This window comes from Chaetodon auriga, chromosome 20 (assembly GCF_051107435.1).
Source record: "Chaetodon auriga isolate fChaAug3 chromosome 20, fChaAug3.hap1, whole genome shotgun sequence".
NCBI lineage: Eukaryota > Metazoa > Chordata > Actinopteri > Chaetodontiformes > Chaetodontidae > Chaetodon > Chaetodon auriga.
The window spans coordinates 13,668,401-13,688,087 of record NC_135093.1 but is presented as its reverse complement, the minus strand read 5'-3'; the positions used below and the strand labels follow the sequence as shown (position 1 = coordinate 13,688,087).

General features: G+C 44.7%; 1 protein-coding gene across 2 annotated transcripts in view; it reads right to left on the bottom strand.

The window, feature by feature from the left end:
• Positions 1-735: 735 nt before the first annotated feature.
• trrap (transformation/transcription domain-associated protein) overlaps positions 736-19,687 on the bottom strand; it is a 78,233-nt gene continuing 59,281 nt past the window's right edge. For both annotated transcript variants that reach the window (XM_076759830.1, XM_076759831.1), the window contains 9 exons: positions 15,885-15,975; positions 15,273-15,478; positions 14,017-14,278; positions 8,238-8,463; positions 7,284-7,501; positions 6,165-6,349; positions 5,421-5,624; positions 3,452-3,646; positions 736-1,951 (listed from right to left, as the gene is read on the bottom strand). In XM_076759830.1, coding sequence (XP_076615945.1) covers positions 1,667-1,951; positions 3,452-3,646; positions 5,421-5,624; positions 6,165-6,349; positions 7,284-7,501; positions 8,238-8,463; positions 14,017-14,278; positions 15,273-15,478; positions 15,885-15,975 — 1,872 coding nt within the window. In that variant the 3' untranslated portion in view covers positions 736-1,666. The remainder of the gene's footprint in view (positions 1,952-3,451; positions 3,647-5,420; positions 5,625-6,164; positions 6,350-7,283; positions 7,502-8,237; positions 8,464-14,016; positions 14,279-15,272; positions 15,479-15,884; positions 15,976-19,687) is intronic.

Here is a 19,687-nt window from a genome sequence, read left to right as displayed (position 1 = left end):
TGTGGGAAAATACCAGCTGCTGAGACCTTTCTTGTGTGGATCAGAGCGGAAGAGAGATGTTTGAGACAGTGTGTAAACACGTTGAGAGGTTGTGTATGTGGCTTGTATAGGGGTGAACAGAGATATAACCTTTGTTTATGAGTGCAGGCAGGCTGCCTGACAGTGTGTGTAAGTCAAGCGAGGCCAGCCCACTCGGAGATCCACTGGCACGCATTAATCAAACACCAGGGGAGGAGAGAAACGCCTCGACACACCTCTGCATGACTTTCTCACCACAGGGAGGGAATGACCACAAGGTTATTGTACCTCCACGAGACAGAGCAGCACTTTGATTCAACACTGCTGCGCTGAAATGCCTCTCCATAAATGTCTACTAACTGTGGACCGCAAGGATGATGGCAATAGACTTTTCAACGTCAGAGAATGGTTCGTCTGGAGTCGTTTCACAGCATGAGTTATTACCGCAATAATATCCAAGAGTGCGTCCTTCAGGGTGATTATGGCTGTGACAGTGATGCAGTAGATGTGAGGCGCAGATGGGGATTACTGGTTATTATTGCTGTTTTACAACTGGTATAAAAAAACAACTCGGGAGGAAAACGAATGTGAGTTTTGCTTTATGGTAATTGTGAGCAGAGCCGAAACTCATTTCTGAGATTAACTGGTTGAAATTGTCCTAATATACAGTTTAAACGAAGACTCAGCGGGAGGTTAGAGTAAAAGCGAACGCACTTTCTGTATTACAAAAGAGCATTTTATTAAAACAAAATGCTTATTTACAAAACAGGAGCTAATACTTCTGTCAGAAAAGGCATTTTGCCTTTACAAAAAAGGGAGGAAGGAATATGCATACACAGCCAGCTCAGGAATGACATATCTGCATTACAGCTTATTACACCGTCAATTCGCCCTGTAGTTTTACTTTGTTATTACAACACGACTGATGGAAAGGCATAACAAATGTAAAGTACAAGGGCTTCTGGAATAGTCACACATGTTAATACAGTTCAGACAGTGCGTAAAAAAAAAAAGAAAGACAATCATCTGTTGTTCACAGGACCACGACGTTCCTCATTCGGCAGGGATAGAAAAGAAGCTCCACGAATGGCTATTTTCGAGGGGCAAAAATAAAAGTGGAAAAACTGTGAGCTCTTGATGCAGGTGAAATAAAACAAAGACACAGCTAAAGCAAACAACAGAAGATTTACTCTTTAAATAACAAAAAAAGAAACTCCCATAAGCCTGAGTGTGTGGCTCATAATGATACCTGCACAAATATTTGTCGCCTCCCTGTCGTACTGAAGACAGGACAACTGGCGTCGCACAGAGTCCCTGTCATTTAGTTATAAAAATAAATATGAGATGAAGGAGAAATTGTGTTTTCATAAAAAAGATTCTATCAGTCCAGATATCTTAACTTTAAAATACCGACGAGCCCTGCTCCAGCTAGCAATGTGACGGCCAGCTGTTTCGGTGCACTTCGATCGAGACCAAAACAGTCCCTCAGACTTCTGTACAGTGAAGAGCATCATCCATTCAACAACCCTCGCCGTGTTTGTCAGACACATAATAAAAGTAATCAAAAGCATCTTTTCTTGGCCTGCACCTTGTCCCATCCCTCTCAATCTCCTCCTCTGCGTCACATCATCTTTCCCTCTCTGGTCTCTCAGAGCCAGGGGTGCCAGGCGGGGTCCATGCGGCACAGATTGTCCAGGCTGTTTGCTGCAGCCACCAGGGTGTTGACCTTACTCTCTCCTCCCTCGAACTGAGCCAGGTTATGGAGGCGGGTCATGATGGCCGTGACAGCCTTCTGGACCAATGACACTAGCTGCTGGGAGTCCATGTTCTCCGGTTGGCCGGCAGGGGACAGAGGCATGGACGTGTCCTCTTGGGTCTTCTTGTGCCAGGCAATGATCTCATCTCGAAGGACTGCCTTCAGGATGCCATCGACCTATCAGAGACCGAGAAAATGATGATGTGCATTTAACACACAGTAAAACAATAACACATGTTGTAACTGGATCCTTGGGCAACTCTGGTTTTCTTGTTTTGTGCTGCTGTGATTGTTTTCTTTCCCTCCTGTAATAAAATACAAGTCTGGAAAAAAATGCACCTATTTAACTTTCATTTGCTTTATTCTGACAACAAGAAACTGATGATGACCGAAAGATTTGGTTGAATGCGCCAGAAAAGCACGTAAGTGGAACTTTATTACTTCACATTTGTTTAAAAACAATTAAAATGTGGCAGCGGCAGATAAACATTTTCATGGCACTGCGGTATATCAAACTATGGGATGTGGTCACGATGGCGTTACAGTTGTTCATGAGATTCCTCGCTAATTCCAAAACCACTGCATCCATCTGAAGCTCAAATTATGTGTCCAAGGAACGCTGTTTATACATAGAGAATATGAATCTTATAAAATCTTCTGGGCAGACTTTCCTGAGCCCTGTGTTGAAAGTGTCCGTCACGGGAACGACAGCAGTGAAACCTGATCGAGCCTCAGTTTATACGAAGCCATTGCCGATCTCAAACATACACATAAAACAAAGCTGTTTAACCCAATTAAGGGTGCGCCAATCATCCTCAGGAAAATCTCTGTGTTGTTAGGGGCCCATTATGGTGACACAGAACTGAAATACATAACCATTGAAACCATGACGGGGCCACAACACTAGCAATCATCACCTAACTGGGTACACACTGTTCCCTAGCCTTACCTAAAGTGTTTATGTGGTTTCAGGCTTCAATATATTTGAGGGGATGATTGTTAGGTGTTTGTTGTGTTTCGCTGCTTGCCCTGGAAACGTCCATTTCCTTTGACCACAAGAAGCGTTGGCCCCTGGCTTTAACTAGTTCACATAGTGGAGTGTTTTGTTTATTTGCATCTGAAGCGCTCCTGCTCCCTCCACATCAGTCAGACTTAAAGTATGAGGCAGACCTATACATAGACACCACACGCCTGTCATTACCGGCCTGCTGCAGATACTGAAACAACCCTCTGACTGCTCCTGCTTTCATTGTATTGTTCTTGTTTGGCTGCGCCTTGGTGAACTTCCGCCCTGGGTAAGTTTCAGCGCTCAACAATATCTGAAAGAATTCAGCAAGAGCTTAAATTTGACAACAAACCACTACGTCCTCACGACAGCCTGAAATATATCCTCACTGACGCTGCCAGCTGGCTTCGACCTCACGTTAAATACATTTCTCCTAAAACCCTTCCAACTCATACCATTTGGGTCAAGTTGAGCAAATGTCATATTTCAAGTGTACTTATTTTAACATTTAAATGCAATATATATGATGCAATGTGTGTTCCTTAAGCCTGCAATGACTGATGATTTGACTTTAATATTAACACAAGCTAACATGGCTGATTAAATTAGTGTATTCAATCCCTGTATATATCGTGTAGCAGTATATCCATCTGTGAAATAGAATGAGTTACCTTAAAGTTTGGCTGTGCGAAGCATCGCGCCACAGCAATCATGGAGGCAGTCAGTGGGCCGGAGACGCCGATGGTGGTCAGGAACTCGGAGATGTTTGGCGTCAGGCGGAACGGAACGGGGCGATTAGCGTCCAGGTCGCCTGTGGCGTCATTGATGTCGAAGCGGAAATAGGAGACGTTCAGCTTTCCTGTGTCCTAAAAACAGGCGACAGAGTATAAAGGTAAAGTTTAAGCACAAGTCATACAAATGAGTGAGTATATACACAGTGTAGAAGTATGAGGTAGGCTTTATGTTTGAGTGTAACAGGCAGGACACTTCAAAGAAAGCATTGTTCAGAAGTGCCTGCTCATAACCAGTAGCAAATAAAGAAAAATCATTTAGGAATATTCCTTTCTGCAGTGCTCTCCACAGTCCTTAGAGCACATAAACCCTGCAAGAAAATAACTCTTCTTCAGAAAGGCTAGGGGAGTAACAAAACAAGCTCACACCAACGAAATGGCTGCAGTTATTGATCTGCGCACCCCAGACACCGTAACACGTCAAACTATCAGCAGCAGAACATCTATAATCCTCAATTCACTCCCACTCCCCTCTCCCCCGCCGCTCCCCACTGACTTAAATATATACAGCCAAGTTTTCATCCTTAAGCCTGCATTTATGTGCGAGTGGACGGCTGCACGAGCAGCCATTCCGGAGAAGATAAGCTCCCTTATATGAAAAGGTGAGTGGCTCTGACAGCTTTATAGCAGAGCATTTCATTCCAGCTCGTGCTCCCTCTCCTCCTCTGTCTCGCCTCTTTCCCTCCCTCACTCCCTCCTTCTCCTTAATTCCCTCCCCTCCTGTCTCTCTCTCTCTCCTACTGTCATTTGCTCCTCCAGGCCCCAGCGGAGGGCCTCAAGGCAGTGGGCTGAGACACCAGCAACCCCCAGGGGGCTCAGATAAGCCTGCAGACAGTTGGCTGTGGAGGCAGCGCTTAGAATGCTAAATCACCACTCTAGCGGCCAACGATTTAGCTTCATTCTGGGGCTGGTGTGCTTGGGATGACGCAACATTACTGTGTCACATGTGGTGACTTGCAGCTGTGATCTTGACTGTGGCTGATTTTTAGAACAAATGTCAACGAATTCAAAGGAGATGGAGAGATCTTTCCAAAGGGAACACGCTCTCGAGAGACGATGTGATGCCTTATGAAGACAGGTGTTGAAAGAATTAATTCTGAATTAAGGCCTGATGGATGCCACAAAGCAGCGCCTTTGTTTGCTGACGCCTCGAAGCATCACTGAGCTCTATAAGCTCCAAGTTGAAGGAACTTAAGGTCTCTATTTAGGCAGGGCGGGGCGCAATGCTTCGGCTGTGATGTCCTGTCCTTGCACTCTCTCTCTCTCTCTCTCTCTCTCTCTGTGTTTGTGTGTTTGTGTGTGTGTACACTCTCCGTACCGTAATCCTCCTGTGTCTAATGGGATCTGCGGAGTGGAACAGGCAGAGAGGGGGCTTAATACCAGTGCTTAGCTGCCCGGAGGAACGCCTGTCAGCAAAGGCCGATTAGGATCAGAGGGGAGGGGTGGCCGACTGACACAATCATCTTTAATAATGACTTTGAGAAAGCTGTCTGCGGACCCCGAGCACCAGACGGATGTGTGTACGGACTGAGAGGCAGCGCACGCACACAGACACAGCCTCTTCAAATTGAAACGTCTTTGATAGCTGTAGAGCAGAGGGACTGAATATAACGTTCTGTCAAAACATCCTTCGCATTGACAGCAGAAGGCTGACTGATAGGCCTAGCGTGAATGTCATGGGGGAGAGTGGTAATTCATGCGGCCAGATATGGAGAGGGTGATGGTGATCTCTTAATGCATCTACGAGAGTGTATATCTATTGAATTAGCCCCCGTCACATGGATCACCACTTGCCCTTGACGGAGTCAAACATGTTTGGACCTCGTGTATCTTTGCACATGTCTCCTACCTGTGCTATCTGCAACATCTCAGGGTTGAGCCTGTTGAGGTGGAGCATGAACTCGGCAAGGCCGATGAGGGCCAGCTGGATGGTGAACATCTTCCGGAAGGTCCAGTAATCGGTGGCGTTGGGGAAGGTGTGGAGAGCCCACTCCTTCAGCATGCTGCGAGGAACCATGTTTCCCTGCACCTCCTTCAGGATGTCCCGCAGGACCTGGTAGCAGACAAGAGGAGGGAGTAGAGGTTAAATAGGCGGACATGGACACGCTAACATCAGGCCTCGCACTCATGTTCTTTATTCAACACAATAGTGACCACCACAGACGCAGCCCCTCATGAAGAACATATCGTCCCTGTCCAGTGAAAACCATGAATCTCCCAATTTGGAAATTTTAATATTTCTAATTAACTTAAGAATTAAGTGCTCCTTTACAGGCTGAGGAAATTCTCCTGTATTTTATGCTAAATAGAGCATATAAAAAGAAACTGGATTACCTGAAAAGTGCACTGTCACAAAGCTGAAAGTGAGGTTATTTTTCTCTGGGAGATACAGGATTTACTCAGGGCAGCCACTAAACGCTCAAATGCCTCCTTGGTGACCATGACATGGCTGCATGAAGTTGCTGTTAAATTACAGTCCACTCACCCAGGATGCATATCAACGCAGGGCATTAATGAAGGGCACAGCTGCATTGTGTGCAGTCTCTGTTATGTGCGTATGTGTGCAGATCTGTTTACATGATTGTCTCCATACCTGGTGGCTGGCCTGTGTGCCTCTGGCCTGCACAGTGGCCAGACGATCGTAATATCTGGAAATGGGGTTGTCATGTTCGATGCCCTTCTTGGCGCAGCGTTGTTTGTAGATTTCCACCAGTGACAGAGATGAAGGGTTGTCCTCTACGAGCCGCATCTGAGGCGACACTGCCACCACTCGGGGCACTGGAGAGAGGAATGGAGGGAGAGGATACAGGTGGGAAAAAGATGTGGAGGGGAGAGCAGAGGGAAGAAATAAGATGGAGAGAAGAAAAAAGAAGAAATCGGTAGTAGGGAAGAAGGTAAGGAGAGGGGAAAACAACCACGTCAGTGACACACAAACTGTAAATATTTGGCTGCACTCACTAGTAAACAATCCCCGTTGTACCACAGTACAAACCACAGATATAAACCTACAACTAAAATACTCTGCAGTTGGGAAACAGCTGCACTGAAGGCATGCGATCTCTCAACACCAAGCAGGGTCAGAGAAGGTAAAAGACTGTGCATGGGTTGCACAGTGAAAGCAGTCTAAACATTTACATACACTGGCACCCCAAATCAAATCAATACCAGCCATTCCAGTTGGAAGGAAATGGGTTGGAGGGGACTGTTGAATTCCCCGTCCATATTTCTGCTTTAAACAAACCAATCAAGTGCATAAATGGAGAGCAAGCAAACATCTGGGTGGAGGCAAACCACAAGGGGGTGACAGGAAATAGCGCTTGAAAGCAAATATAAATTGCATGTGTGGCGAGTGAGTGAGACAGAAAGAGAAGACAAATGAAAGGAGAGGTGACAAACAAACAGATTTTCCTATCCAAGGCTGTACAGTGCAACATATGTTGACTGTCCTACGAAAACATTGGTATGAGATGAATGAAATCACCACAGCAGCACCTGAGGAAATAAATGACAACACAATTGTTTCTAATTACATTTATAGTGAAATATTCACATTTTCTTGTCCTGCTGCTGGTGCAGGGAGGCTCCAGAAAAGATTTGAGGGGATGTCCCTTAAATACCGAGTCTTTTTATTTAGTGTTGTTGAAGTTTTACATTCACTCCCTGTATGTTTTTGAACCACCCAGACACCCATCTCTCTTGTCCCTGGCCCTACCAGTGAAGAAGAGGTGTCTCTTGGTGGTCTCCTTTCTCTTCTCCAGACAGGGGTTGAGGAGGCGGAGGAGCTGCAGGACCCTCTCCTCTCGGCGTGACTCGGTTAGGCAAGCGTCGTTCATCACCAGGTAAGGGTAGATCTTGCCATTGTGGCCGCGGATATACAGACGACGTGCCGCTGTATTGTGTTTCTGAACAATTTCCACTCTCGGCATGAACCTGGACAGAGGAGCAGAAAAACAGAACTGAAGCTATAAAGGATGTGAGAGGAATGATGTGTGGGTGCGTTATCCATAGGCAGCAGAAACCTCTTACATTCACCGCCCGTTTAAAGTATTTACACTGTGTTGTGTTCCAAATTATTATGCAAGTGACAGTTCGCTGATGAATGCCATGCTGAACTGGACGGTCCAGATGGATGGAGTTCTGGATGGTTAGAGAATGGCGCCCCTGTTCCAACAAGACTGCAACATCAGCAGGGAGCTGACTGAGTGATGTTTGGGCTGAAACACTGGGAAGTGAGATTGTACGTCCAACTTTAGGGTCCCTGAGTCTGTGAAAATGACATCTGCAGCATATCTGGAAGTGATGTTAAAGAGGCTCAGAGATGAAAATAAAATTTGATCTGTAAGTATGTTTATTCAATTTTGAACAATGCCTTTTGAGTTCTTTGTTGTCATCACCAGTAGTTCTGCTTGTAATAACATCCATATTATAATAAAATTGCTGAGGATGAAAACATCTTAATCGTATTGACTGTTTAGGGAAAAACAGCATGTGCATAATGATTCGGAACACAGTGTAGTTTAGAAAAAGACCTCTAAAATTGGAATGTGTGAAAGTGGTCTGAGCAGAGCTGGAATAGAGAGTCAACATTTCCCAGCATTTGGCTCACGGCGTTTGATAACATCCTGTTTACCAGGCTGAGGCGTCCCTGTGTAGAAGAATCCCTTACCTTGCGATCTTGATGTAATAGTGTGTTGGTTTGGGCATGAGGAACTCCCCGGGGATCTCCACCTCAGCCGTCTGCGCAGAGAAGTTGCTGAGGAAGCGACACTTCTCCTCAATGAGGAAGAACTTGGGCAGCTGCTTGGTTTTGGCCTCGAGGATCTTGATCCACTTCTTCAGCTTGGAGATCAGATTGTGAAGCTTCATGGAGCCTGGCACACTGAAGTCAAAGTCTGGTGGGGGGAGAGGAGAGGAGTTATTGGTACAGGAAGAATCTCTTGCTAGCGCTGGCCTTTTCATCTGCTTCCTCCGCGTGTCTCCATCCTTCCTGTCAAATGGCTTTTAAATAACAGTGGCCTGGTGGACTTAATGATTCAGTATCAATGACTGAAAGCAGAATGTGAAATAAAATTTGAAAAGAAGAACAACCAAAATAAATAAATAAACCAGATACAGGCTGCCAGATGAAATCCTCAGGCTGGCTGAGAAAGTCTGAAAGTGGAGTCGATGTATTACACTTTCCCCTCAGTAATTAACTATGCTGAAAATGGCCTTTGGCAAGACACTAACCCCTCAACTGTTCCAGTGGAGCTGCTCTGATGCCAACAACGCAAGACTATAACACAGTGGGCAGCTCCCGAGTGTGTTTTTGTGTGTACACGATCTTTAACCTCTGCTGCAGCTATATGCTCCCACACCTGTGCTATAAATACAAGTACGTTACTAAGAAACATTGCCAAATCTAGTACTGTAAGGGGTTAAAACACATGCAAGCAGTGCACACACACAAGGGGCTCAAAGTCAAATATGACTAAAGAAAAGAAATAAACGGCAAAAAAAAATCTAATCAAAGAGAATAACGTTTGAAATCTTATTGGCCAGATGACATTTGGGTGCAAACCTTGCAGGGCCTCTTTGAAACTGCAAACAGTTAAGATTAATTAGAGTGAGATCTGGGTATTTACTTTACTGTTATTTACCCAGTAACACGAACTAAAAACACCGTGTTATTCACAGTGATGGCTTAGGGGAGGGCAGTGGTTACACAAACTTACATCTGGGAAATGTCCATTCTAAATATTGTGTTGCACTGTTGACCAATCCACTCCAGCAGTGTGCTGCTGTGCTTGAGGACACTTCATGGATAAGTTATTCATGGCCGGCTGGCAGCACATGGAGAACTGTTTGCTCTATCAACTTAAAACTCCCCGATGGAGGCTGGGAGCTGATTAAATTAGAGCTATAAAAATGAGAGTCTTAAAGTATTAAATTCCTGTTTCAAGTCACAACTCATATTGCACAGAACATATTGTGATGAGCCGCAGCAATAACAACGGAAGGAGGGGAAGTGAGCCAGGCAGGTTTTCCATTTTAGAGTAAAGCCCCCAGGACATCTCTGTAACATGAATGCACACACACACATGCACATGCACGCCTATGCGCACACATCTACACGCACACACTTCTCCTATTTCAGTACACCCTGTTGTGCCGCCTGTTATAATGAATCCATGAAACTGCAAGGCCTTGCCATTTCAAACCCGTTCAATCTCTCCCAGAGTGAGACCTCCTAATACTTTAAATAAGCCCTTTAAAACAGCCAATGTTCTTTTCGGAGTGGCCCTATTTCGCTATCCGTCTGCCTGCAATTCACCTGCCTCGATAGTGGAGGTAAAATTGAAACAGTCCTGAGGAATTGCAACCCGACAACAATTCAGCACCATAAAAGTGTATAATGCTTACAAATAGAAAAAGAGTGAGACATGCTCCGCTCCTTTGAAGCCATGAAGCCATACAGTCATATAATTCCACCTTTATTGGATATAAAGCATTTTATCTGTATGAATCTGGAGGTTGCTGCACATTAGACGCAGGCATTATGTTATTACAATTTGTATCTAAAGCAGTTAAAACTAAACATGTTGTCAAACGTGAGCAACAAAGACCATTTCTGAAACATTTAGCAACCAATATTCTTCACCTAATACGTTTGAATGCTTCAGTGGTCGGCTGCAACACATCCACACCTTTTATTAAGGTCAGATCTGTGGTGCATTGTCAATGACACATTAATGTGTGAACGAATGATACAGCATCCGCCCACCCTCAGGCCAGCCGGTGAAAAACACTCCAGATATTGCACATGGCGGACGGACTGTGGCTACTTACAATTTCACTATATTGGCAAGATTTCCAATTTATCTATTGGCCTTGGGACATCTAATATTTATGCAAACCTTGTCAAAAAGGTGTTCTGACATTAACAGTTAATTAATTAGCATGAATACAAACAATGGAACTATCACGTCATAACTGAACTAGTAAGCCAGAGCACATTCATTTCGTTTGAACCTCAAACGTGTGACAATATTAAACCTGCAGCCAGTTTCTGAGAGAAACAACAGAGCTGTTCTGTTCAGAGTGCAATACAGCCCGTGAGACCAGAAGAGAGTTATTTTCAGTCCCCCTGAACTCATCTTTGACCCCTGCTCAGTCAGTGAGCTGGGGGAATAGGATGCAGAGAGAAGAGTGCGGTGTGGAAAGTATCCAGGCTGCTCTCTGACCTGTGAGTAGAAACCAGGGTTGGTATTCTGGCCTACCTGACAGACCACAGCGGAGGATCTGCACTGCTGCACCGAATTATGGATCCAGACTCAGGAGGTGGGCCACCTCTGTATATAGAACCATTATTCCCTCATGAGTGTGGGGTTGTATGGTTGTAGGTTGAATATGTGTGGTGGGATGCAGTCAGCTCAGCTTTAGAACGTCTGATTGGTGAGTTGAAGTTTTGAGTATTTCAGAAGTCATTGCAGCGGTCTGTGTGTGGGGGGGGGGGGGTGAGGGGGTATCTGACAATAAAAGTTCACATTTAAAGTTTATGACAACTAAGTGAAGGAACATAGGTGCTGAGCCAAAATGCTATAAAGAATTATATTGAGCTACATTTATCTATGCTAAATAGCATGACAAATAACTTTTCAATAGGCACAGAATTAAAAAGCCAAGAAACTTGTGTTTTGTTTTTGTTTTTTTCAGAAAAGGCTCTTCTGACAAAAGTCTCTGGAACAGATCCACTGCTAAAACAGTAACTCATGCAAATAGCATTCGCCGTAATTGGATTTGAATGCCTCCCTGCTGCCAAATGTTATATGTGCACACATAAACCCATATTTTCCGGCCCACAAACCCTGTGAAAGCGAGTGAGCCACTAACGTGGTGCGGGGGAATGGGAGCTTGGCTGCTCAGCAGCTCTGTAAACCCTGTTTGTTCCGCTCTGGAAGGCTTGTGTGGTTTCAGTCTCTGTCGCCCCGCTCCCACGTCGTCGTGGGGACAGCTGGGTAGCGATGGTCGGCAGGCACCCTACGAGGCAGAAGCCCTGGTGACGCCTGGCTGCGTGAGCACAGCTGGCACTGAAACATCTGGTAAGATTCATCAGCACGCCGCTCACTCTGAGCCTCGCTCACTCTTGTTTGTGTTGTTCATTCAGTCAGTCCGTGTGCGGTTCCTGGGCTTTTGCTCGCTAATGGCATCACACCTGTATTCATCTTTCCTCTCAAGCTCTCATGCCTGTTGTTTTCTCTTTTATCAATTCCTCTCTTCCACCTTTTATGCTCCTTTCTGTAATTTTCTATGCTCGTCAGCACTGGCACGCCCTTATTACAGCTTTTTTTTCCCTCTCAGTCAGGTGATCATTTTTCCAAAGCTGCTTTTCATTCACTCACCGTCCTTGTCCTCCTATATCTCAGGGCCAAACACATTAGCTCTATTGGCCACTCTCAGGACCAGTGGAGGGGAAAAGCAAAGGAGAGACTGAAGAGCAACGAGGGGGAGGAGGAAGGAGAGGGAGGAGTTACCGTGTGGAAATGCAATAAAAAGGAGTAATCGGGCAGTTCGCAGTGAGTGTAAGTCAGCGAACATGTATATGTAGTCAGTCCACAGCAGTGAGAAGGAGTCAGCAAAGAGGTTGATCTGAACTCTTAAAGCTGGGGGAGCTGCAGACGGTCCTTGTTTTTGCCGGGTCCAGTGAACTGTGGCTCAACTCCCTTATGCAATGTAGAAAAACAGACACGTGGCTTCCAAAAACAGGCGATTGATTGTTTTGAGAAAAATGTCTCAGAGGGGGCCTTGGCTAAACTAGAACTGCACCTGTCCTCTTGGATTCCACAGCTTGCATAAGAATCTGAACGTGCAAGCCAAAATGGCTGCAGGCTTCATCATTGTGTAACCCCAGTTACACACGAATATCACAGAATTTTTGCTTTGAAATGTGTTAATCCAAAAACTGGGGATGGATCAGAAAACTGTCTCTCACTGCAGAGTGCCTTCCAACTCTTAATCTTTGATGTCACATCAGTGTACAACTCCAAGACTAGATTGGTAGAAAATGTGCAATTAGGAATTTTCTGATGTTTCACAATTAAAAAGGTGGTCAATTTGAAGAGAGAAGCTACATACCACTGATAACTCACACTGTAAAGGGATCATCTCAATGGTGGCACAATGTCTGACATTAGAGTGCAATTCTAGCCTCAGTCTGGAGCACAAACTATCCGACAATAAAAACCCCCAATTGAGAAATTCAGTCGATTTTCAACATAATAGCTTCCTTGCTATTGTTTTGAACCAATATATAACAGAAAAGGGGAATAAGTGTTTCATCTCTGTACCATGGTAGCTTCTATAGGAGTATACTTCAAAGTACTTGGTTATCCGGCAAAGAGGATAACACTGTAGGCACATATTCCAGCTCCAACCACAATAAAACAGCACTTGATTAGTGGCTGGTGGTACTCAGCCTAACTGGGCTTGCATTACTTTTACATCTCAATATGAAAAGGCCAAAGTTGCCCAGTGCCAATATGGTAGAAATTATTTTTCTCAGCCTCTGGTGGACTACAAGTCTATAAAACCTGCACTGAGAATCAATTTCACTCTGAAATAAAAAGCTGCTAAGAAATAAAATAATTTCATTACAGTTACAGTTTCAGTAGACAGATCTAGTGTAACAAATCATGTTTTACAGACTTTTAAACATGACTAAGACTGAATGCTGAACTTTTACAGAGTTCAGTTTCATAGTTTCAGCTGAGGCAGGAGCACTCAAGTGTCTTCTGCTGTATTTTATCAAACCCTGACAAGTTTTGTGCTTGTTCAGATCTCCATCGCAATGCTGCACAAGTTTAGATTAGAAATGCAGCTGCCTTGTGTATAAACAAAACCGCTGTGGACGTGAGCAGACACACACAGTGTAACAGAGACAGAAACACACACCTATTTCTGAACAGTCACCAGAAACAACCCTGGCCATGAAATCATATCATCCTGTTGGAAACCTTAATTACACTGCAGAACCAATGCTCCAGCTGCTCCAAGAGACAGTGCAGTCTGTCCTGACAGTGCTGATATGAGCAGAACAAGTATCCACGTGGACAGAACATCATTTAAACTAGTGCAGACATACAGTCACACAAATGCTGCTCTTGTTTGCTGAGAGGTGGCTGTAGTGTGAACATCCAAGAGGTGTTGTTGGTTGTGCTACCAGGCAGGTATTGCGCATTGCTCTGCTCTTTAAAATTCACAGTTATGATGACGCTGCAAAGGGGTAAGCCAGCAATGCTAAAAGTTAGCACGGCTGACAGCCATGAAACTAAAGTGAACAAACAACTAAGTTCAAAAAGTAAACACGGGAACAACCTCGAAATGAGAGCTCTTCAACACTTGTTTTTCTTTCTGTCTGTTCTGTATGGTTCTCAGTAAATACAATCATGGGTACATTTGAAACCAACCTGTTGTGAACTGTCCCTTCATCTTCTGGAAAACAGGGTCCTGGGCTGTGGCCTGGGCCCGACGGGCTAGCGACTCAGAGGCAGCGCTGGAGAACATGGTAGAAACATTGGAGACGTTCTCCAAGCCGACACCAAAGGTGCTAACCAGCTTCTTGACAAAGTTCAGTGTGTGCGGTGTGATCTTGGCATCAGACACTGCACCGCTCTTCTCAAAGGCCACTGAATAGCATTTAGCCAGGCCCTGCTGGAGCTGCCTCAAGACCTGCAGAGAGAGGACGAGCATAGATAAATAGTGAGAAATGTTACAGTAACATTAATTAGAGATGTCTCAGCATTTTTCTCCAACCTGAAACATGTCATTTTTAAGCATCTCTTGAGTCTGGTGTCTGATAAATGGACACACAAGTAAGGAACAGAGACACATGCATGTTTCTTAAGGAACAAAGGTGCAGCGATGTGATGTCATACAGTAAACAAAGCAAGAAAGAGAGGGATGGCGGTGATGGCATAGCATGCCTCTGCCCCTGCTTGCCCCGTGGAACGAAGCATAGAGCCAGCAGCTGCTGCTGAGTGCCCCAAACCATCACAGATAATCACACAGACGCACACACACAGACACACCAACAAACTTCCAGCCCCAAGTCCCTTGCCCCATCCTACACACTCACTGCACCCATCCATCACCTGTCTCGGTCTTCTAGCCTCCTGCTGCCTCTTCCTCCCAGTCTTCCCCTCCACCCACAGACAAGCTACCTTGTGTGGATGTTGCCCAGCATGGCTAAAACAATTTGCAGCAGCACCAAGTTGAAGTCAGGCCTACCTCCTGCACTGACATCCACACAATTACTGCAACTAGGGCAAAAGTAGGCTGCTGGCTGAACGGGTGATTTAAACCGACATGTGCTTCAACAAAAAGTATCTACCATCAAAAGGTTTATCGCTACAAGCTAATTCAGTCAGGGAATGAGAGAGTGACGACGATGTTCACACACAAGTCAGGATAACACCTTAGACTAAACAGATGTGTTGGCCCACCAGAGAGACAGGATCTGCCAAACCGCAGTCATCTGGATGACCAGGTGGCGTGACACACACATACACAAGATGTCCACTCCAACTTGCTTTCACACGTGTGCAGAGATGCATGAAAAATCTCGCGACCAGCTGTATTATTTTCTCACCATCTAATTCACTGAAAACACACACATAGCAACAAAGTCAGGCACGCACAAGACCAGCACCTTTGTTCTTCTCACCTCTTCATGCCAGTTCTCCCTGAACCACACCATCTGGTCCACGATGCCCTCCAGGGAGGAGAGCAGGGTGGGGTGCAGCTCCCGCTGCATGTGCATGATCCTGCTGCAGCGCCACATTGGAGCAGTGGCCCGGATAGGTCCCGGGTCAGAGGCCCCCGAGTGAGGCTGGGCCCCCACTGAACTGGGCTGCTGTTGTCCAGATGCATCTGGAGAAGAAGAGAGAGGAAGAGGGTAAAAAGTAAGGTAAGAGGGAGACAGGATGAGTGGTGGAGAGGGGGGGTGTGACAGAAGGAAGAGAGGAAAGAAGAGAAAGAAGGATAATCAGGATTAGGACAACTTTGTGTTTCACAGTCTGAGAAAGACAGAAAAAAAAAGCAGAGACACATTCTAAAGTTTCTTGAAGTACAAAACTGTTATGCAGAACAGATAAACATGAGTAACAGAGTAATACTGAGGGAAGTTATGTCCCACAGAGTATATTCCATATGCTAGAAACAAATTTTCTTCACCAATACCTACCTTTACATTTAATAACTCAGCACGGCAGAAGAGCTTTTAATGTTTAGAACGTGGTAATGAGGCAACACACAACGGGCAGCCATGTTTACTTACCACTTTTGTAGCGCTCCCTCTGCTCGATCTTGAGTGTCAGGTAAAGGGTGCGGATAGGGAAGTAGACAGCCTGGGGGTACACTCGTCCCACCTAGCAGATAAAAGAGGGTCACAGATTACATTTCAAAGAGTCTCCCTCAGGACCACAAAGGAGAGCGAGAAAGGTAGAGGTAAAGGTAGAGGGGGAAGAGATGGGGGGAGAGAGAGAGAGAGAGAGAGAGAGAGAGAGAGAGAGAGAGAGAGAGAGAGAGAGAGAGAGAGAGAGATCATACTGATACAGCCAGAGACCTCTGCTGTAACAGAGGGAATGTTTGAAGCTTTGAGTCAGGGGAGTTAGGGAAGTTAAAAACACGTCATGGCTGAATTACAAAACTGAATGTGACTGATGATGAAATTGCCCTCAAGACTTTCAAGAAAAGTCACTGACAACATTGGAAGGCTTAATGGTTGAAGTCAGGACATAAGAGATTTCAAGTTTTTAAACACATAGCAAATTCACCTCAAACTTGGCTGAGCAGGATCCCTTTGATAAGTAATGCAGCAGGTGAATTCAGTGTCTACCTTTGGTGTATAATTTATGATCTGTCAGGGTCACAGTTCATTCAGAACATTCAGTGGATAGATAGCCTGTACGGTAGTTCTGCATCCAAGCTAGATCATTTTCCTGAAATCAAGATCATATATTCCCTGAAAATACTACTAAACCAAGAAATGAAGTGAAAATCGATGTTTCAAAAAGTAAGCAAGCTACCTGACCAGCACAGCTGGTAAGATATTTTTCTGAAAATTCACCTGCTGTAGGTTTCCGTCATTAATCATCCGTTCATGTCGTCCTGCAAGCTCAGATGGCAGTATGGAAAGTGTTTGTTGGAATACACACTGCACCTTATATAAAGTCTTGAACATGCAGCAAAAAAGCTCTGAACGAAATTCTCAAATGTTTCCTTTATATGGCAAAAATAACAATTCTGCACTTGTCACTAAATGTCATTCTAATACATAAGAGGGCGACCACAGTGTCACAGCTTGGCCATCACTGGCTGTACAAAGCGACTGCCTAAAGGTAGAACAAGAGCGGTGACAAAGCTCGCCAGAATCCTACAGAGGCGAGAACAGATCTCTGCCACTTTATAATTATAAGATGAAGTAAAACAAGCTCTGTCCACTGTGTTTTCCTTTTTGAACATTTCCAATAGTGATAGGCTAAAAAAACAATAAATAAATAAATAAATAAATACAAATTTTTGGTTGAATTTCTAGGTGGGAGAGAGTAAAAACCCACCTGTAGCTCCACTGGATGTTGGTAGAAGACCAAACCACAAGGTTCTCTCAGGTCTCAGAGCACAATTTCATAGGCTGCAATACATAGCTACTGGATCCCTTCTAGACCCTCTATATGTCTGCAGGGCAGAAAAGGATACCTCCACATCTCAACAACAAACTGAGCTGAATACCAGCAAAAGTGGGTTGAGGACGGATGGTGCTGGTGGAGGGGGATACAGAGGAGAACTAGAGAAAGAAAGAGAAGACGCTTTCTTTCCCTGATTCAGCCTGAGGCTAAATGGATTTTGGACCCTTTCAGCTTTCACTGACTCCATCCACATTCCTCTGACATCTAGGCCAGGTCTTCAGAGGGATTCTCAAACTGTACAAATCAAGATTACACAAAAACTAGCTCAAGTGTAAAGCTGCCGGTGAGAATGGGTTGGCCCATGGCTGACTAGAACATACTGTAGTTCTGCTTAAACTGGACTACTGAAAGAGCTGCTCCAGAACCCGGTGGGTCTCAAATTTTTCAAGAGACTCAGCTCCCTCAATCCACGTATCTCTACATGGTCGGTGAGTCAGCGGCAGTGTGCCGTAAAGGCAGCACCAAGGCAGGGGAGATAGATAGGATTAACTAACAGGTGAAAGTGGCTGCTGCTGTTGTTGGTCTAAAGCCTGGACAGCCTGGAGACGATACAAAAGGAAAAAATGAAAACTATTATTACATTGAACTACATCTAGGAAAACACTTTTCACTTCCTCAGTGGTGAGGTAATTTAGCTATGGAGCACCTTTGGCCACCACTACAAGCCTTAAACGCTCTTTTGTGGCTAAAGTACAGCTGTCTGTACAATGCTTCCAGTACAAAAAGCCACAGCCTCAGTCATGAAAATGACAAGTTATTCCCACCTCCTCCTCCTCCTCCTCCTGCTGCAAATCTGTACAAATGTGCTGTATTTACTACCCATATCTGTGAAGTCAACTCAATATGTATTTGGAAGATTTATGAAGTTCAATGTGGGCACATTTGCACACCATATACATATACAGCGTTCAGCGAATATTTACACATTGCCCTCTCTTAATCTCTGACATTTCCCAGTTTTATGTGTGTGTGTGTATATACATACACACACACACGCACGCACGCACGCACGCACACACACACACACACACACACACACACACATATATAATATAGTAAATGTGTAAATTTCATAATTCTCCTTTTCACAAAAAGAGGAATAAAAGATTGTAAATCAGGGGTAACAGGGAGTTCTAAGTGGCAGCTAACAGCAGCATTAAAGATGAAAGAGGACGGAAAGAAGAGAGGAAGGGGAGGAACCAGAGATCAGCCCACTAATGGGAAGATAAGAAATGTAATATTTTGGCAAAGCTTAGGTGGGCCAAGGGGAAGAGGGCGAACGGCAGACAAGGAGGAGGCAGCGAGGGATGGCGGGAGAGCACGTGTGGGGAGAGGTGTTGAGATTCTCTGTTAACTTCTGATTCATCTTCCCGCCTGGCCCCCAGGCGCTCTTCTCCTCACCTTCATCAATATTTCAACATACGTTTTTTAAACATCCCGCCGCCGCAGAGAAACTCTAAATAATTCAGGCGAGCGGCAGAGACAAAGCCTGCTATGCATTAAAATGTGGTTTTCTCTTTACATAAAAAAGAGGATGAAGGAAAGGGGTGTCGACCTTTTACCCTTCAGGGTGATGATGCAGCAAAGGGAGTACTGGATCTCCAGAGATGGAAAATCTCTATAGTGACATCCATGACATCCATTCATATACATGCAAAAGGCAGGTGCTGATTTAAGTGACTGACGTGTAGCCAAGAGATCACAACTTTAAACCTTGTAACAAGCATGTGTCCTGTTCAAGGTCCTCCAGACAGACAAAACACCTTAAAAGATTAACAGGTTATATCAAAATCCATGATAAAAACATGAATGCAAATGATCCAGTACGATTCTGTGGCTGTGTTCGTTTATTTAACAGCTAACTCGCATTAAGCCAGCTTGTTAATGAGCTTAACAACAAACCATCAGTGGGATTTTTTCTCTTTATCTGCACACTTAATAGTAGAAAGGATTCCAGAAGTCATCACTTCATCACACACGTTGACCATCTTCCATGATACTACATCCATCCCTTATACTATCCACTTGTATTTCAAAAGCCTGACTCTTCTCCTCCACTTTCTCTCATACCCTCTATACAATGTTCCTGCTCTGCAGAGAGGATGGCTGTTTGTTATAGCAGACTACTCTTTGAAGATCACCCTCTTCAAATTGTGCGGAAATAATACTCCATTAAGCAAAGCAAATTAGTCCTCGCTTTAATTACTAGCTCTGTTCCTGCAGTGCGGATGCGTACGATATTAACTTTATAATCATTTCTTGAACAAATAATTTAAAAACCAATTCACCAGGGACCAGTGAAAGCCAGTAAATTGCTGGAAAAGGGACAGTGAAAGAATCTGAATGCTTAATTTGGTAAATAGAAAGCAGGAGAGAGGCCACTTTGGCGTGA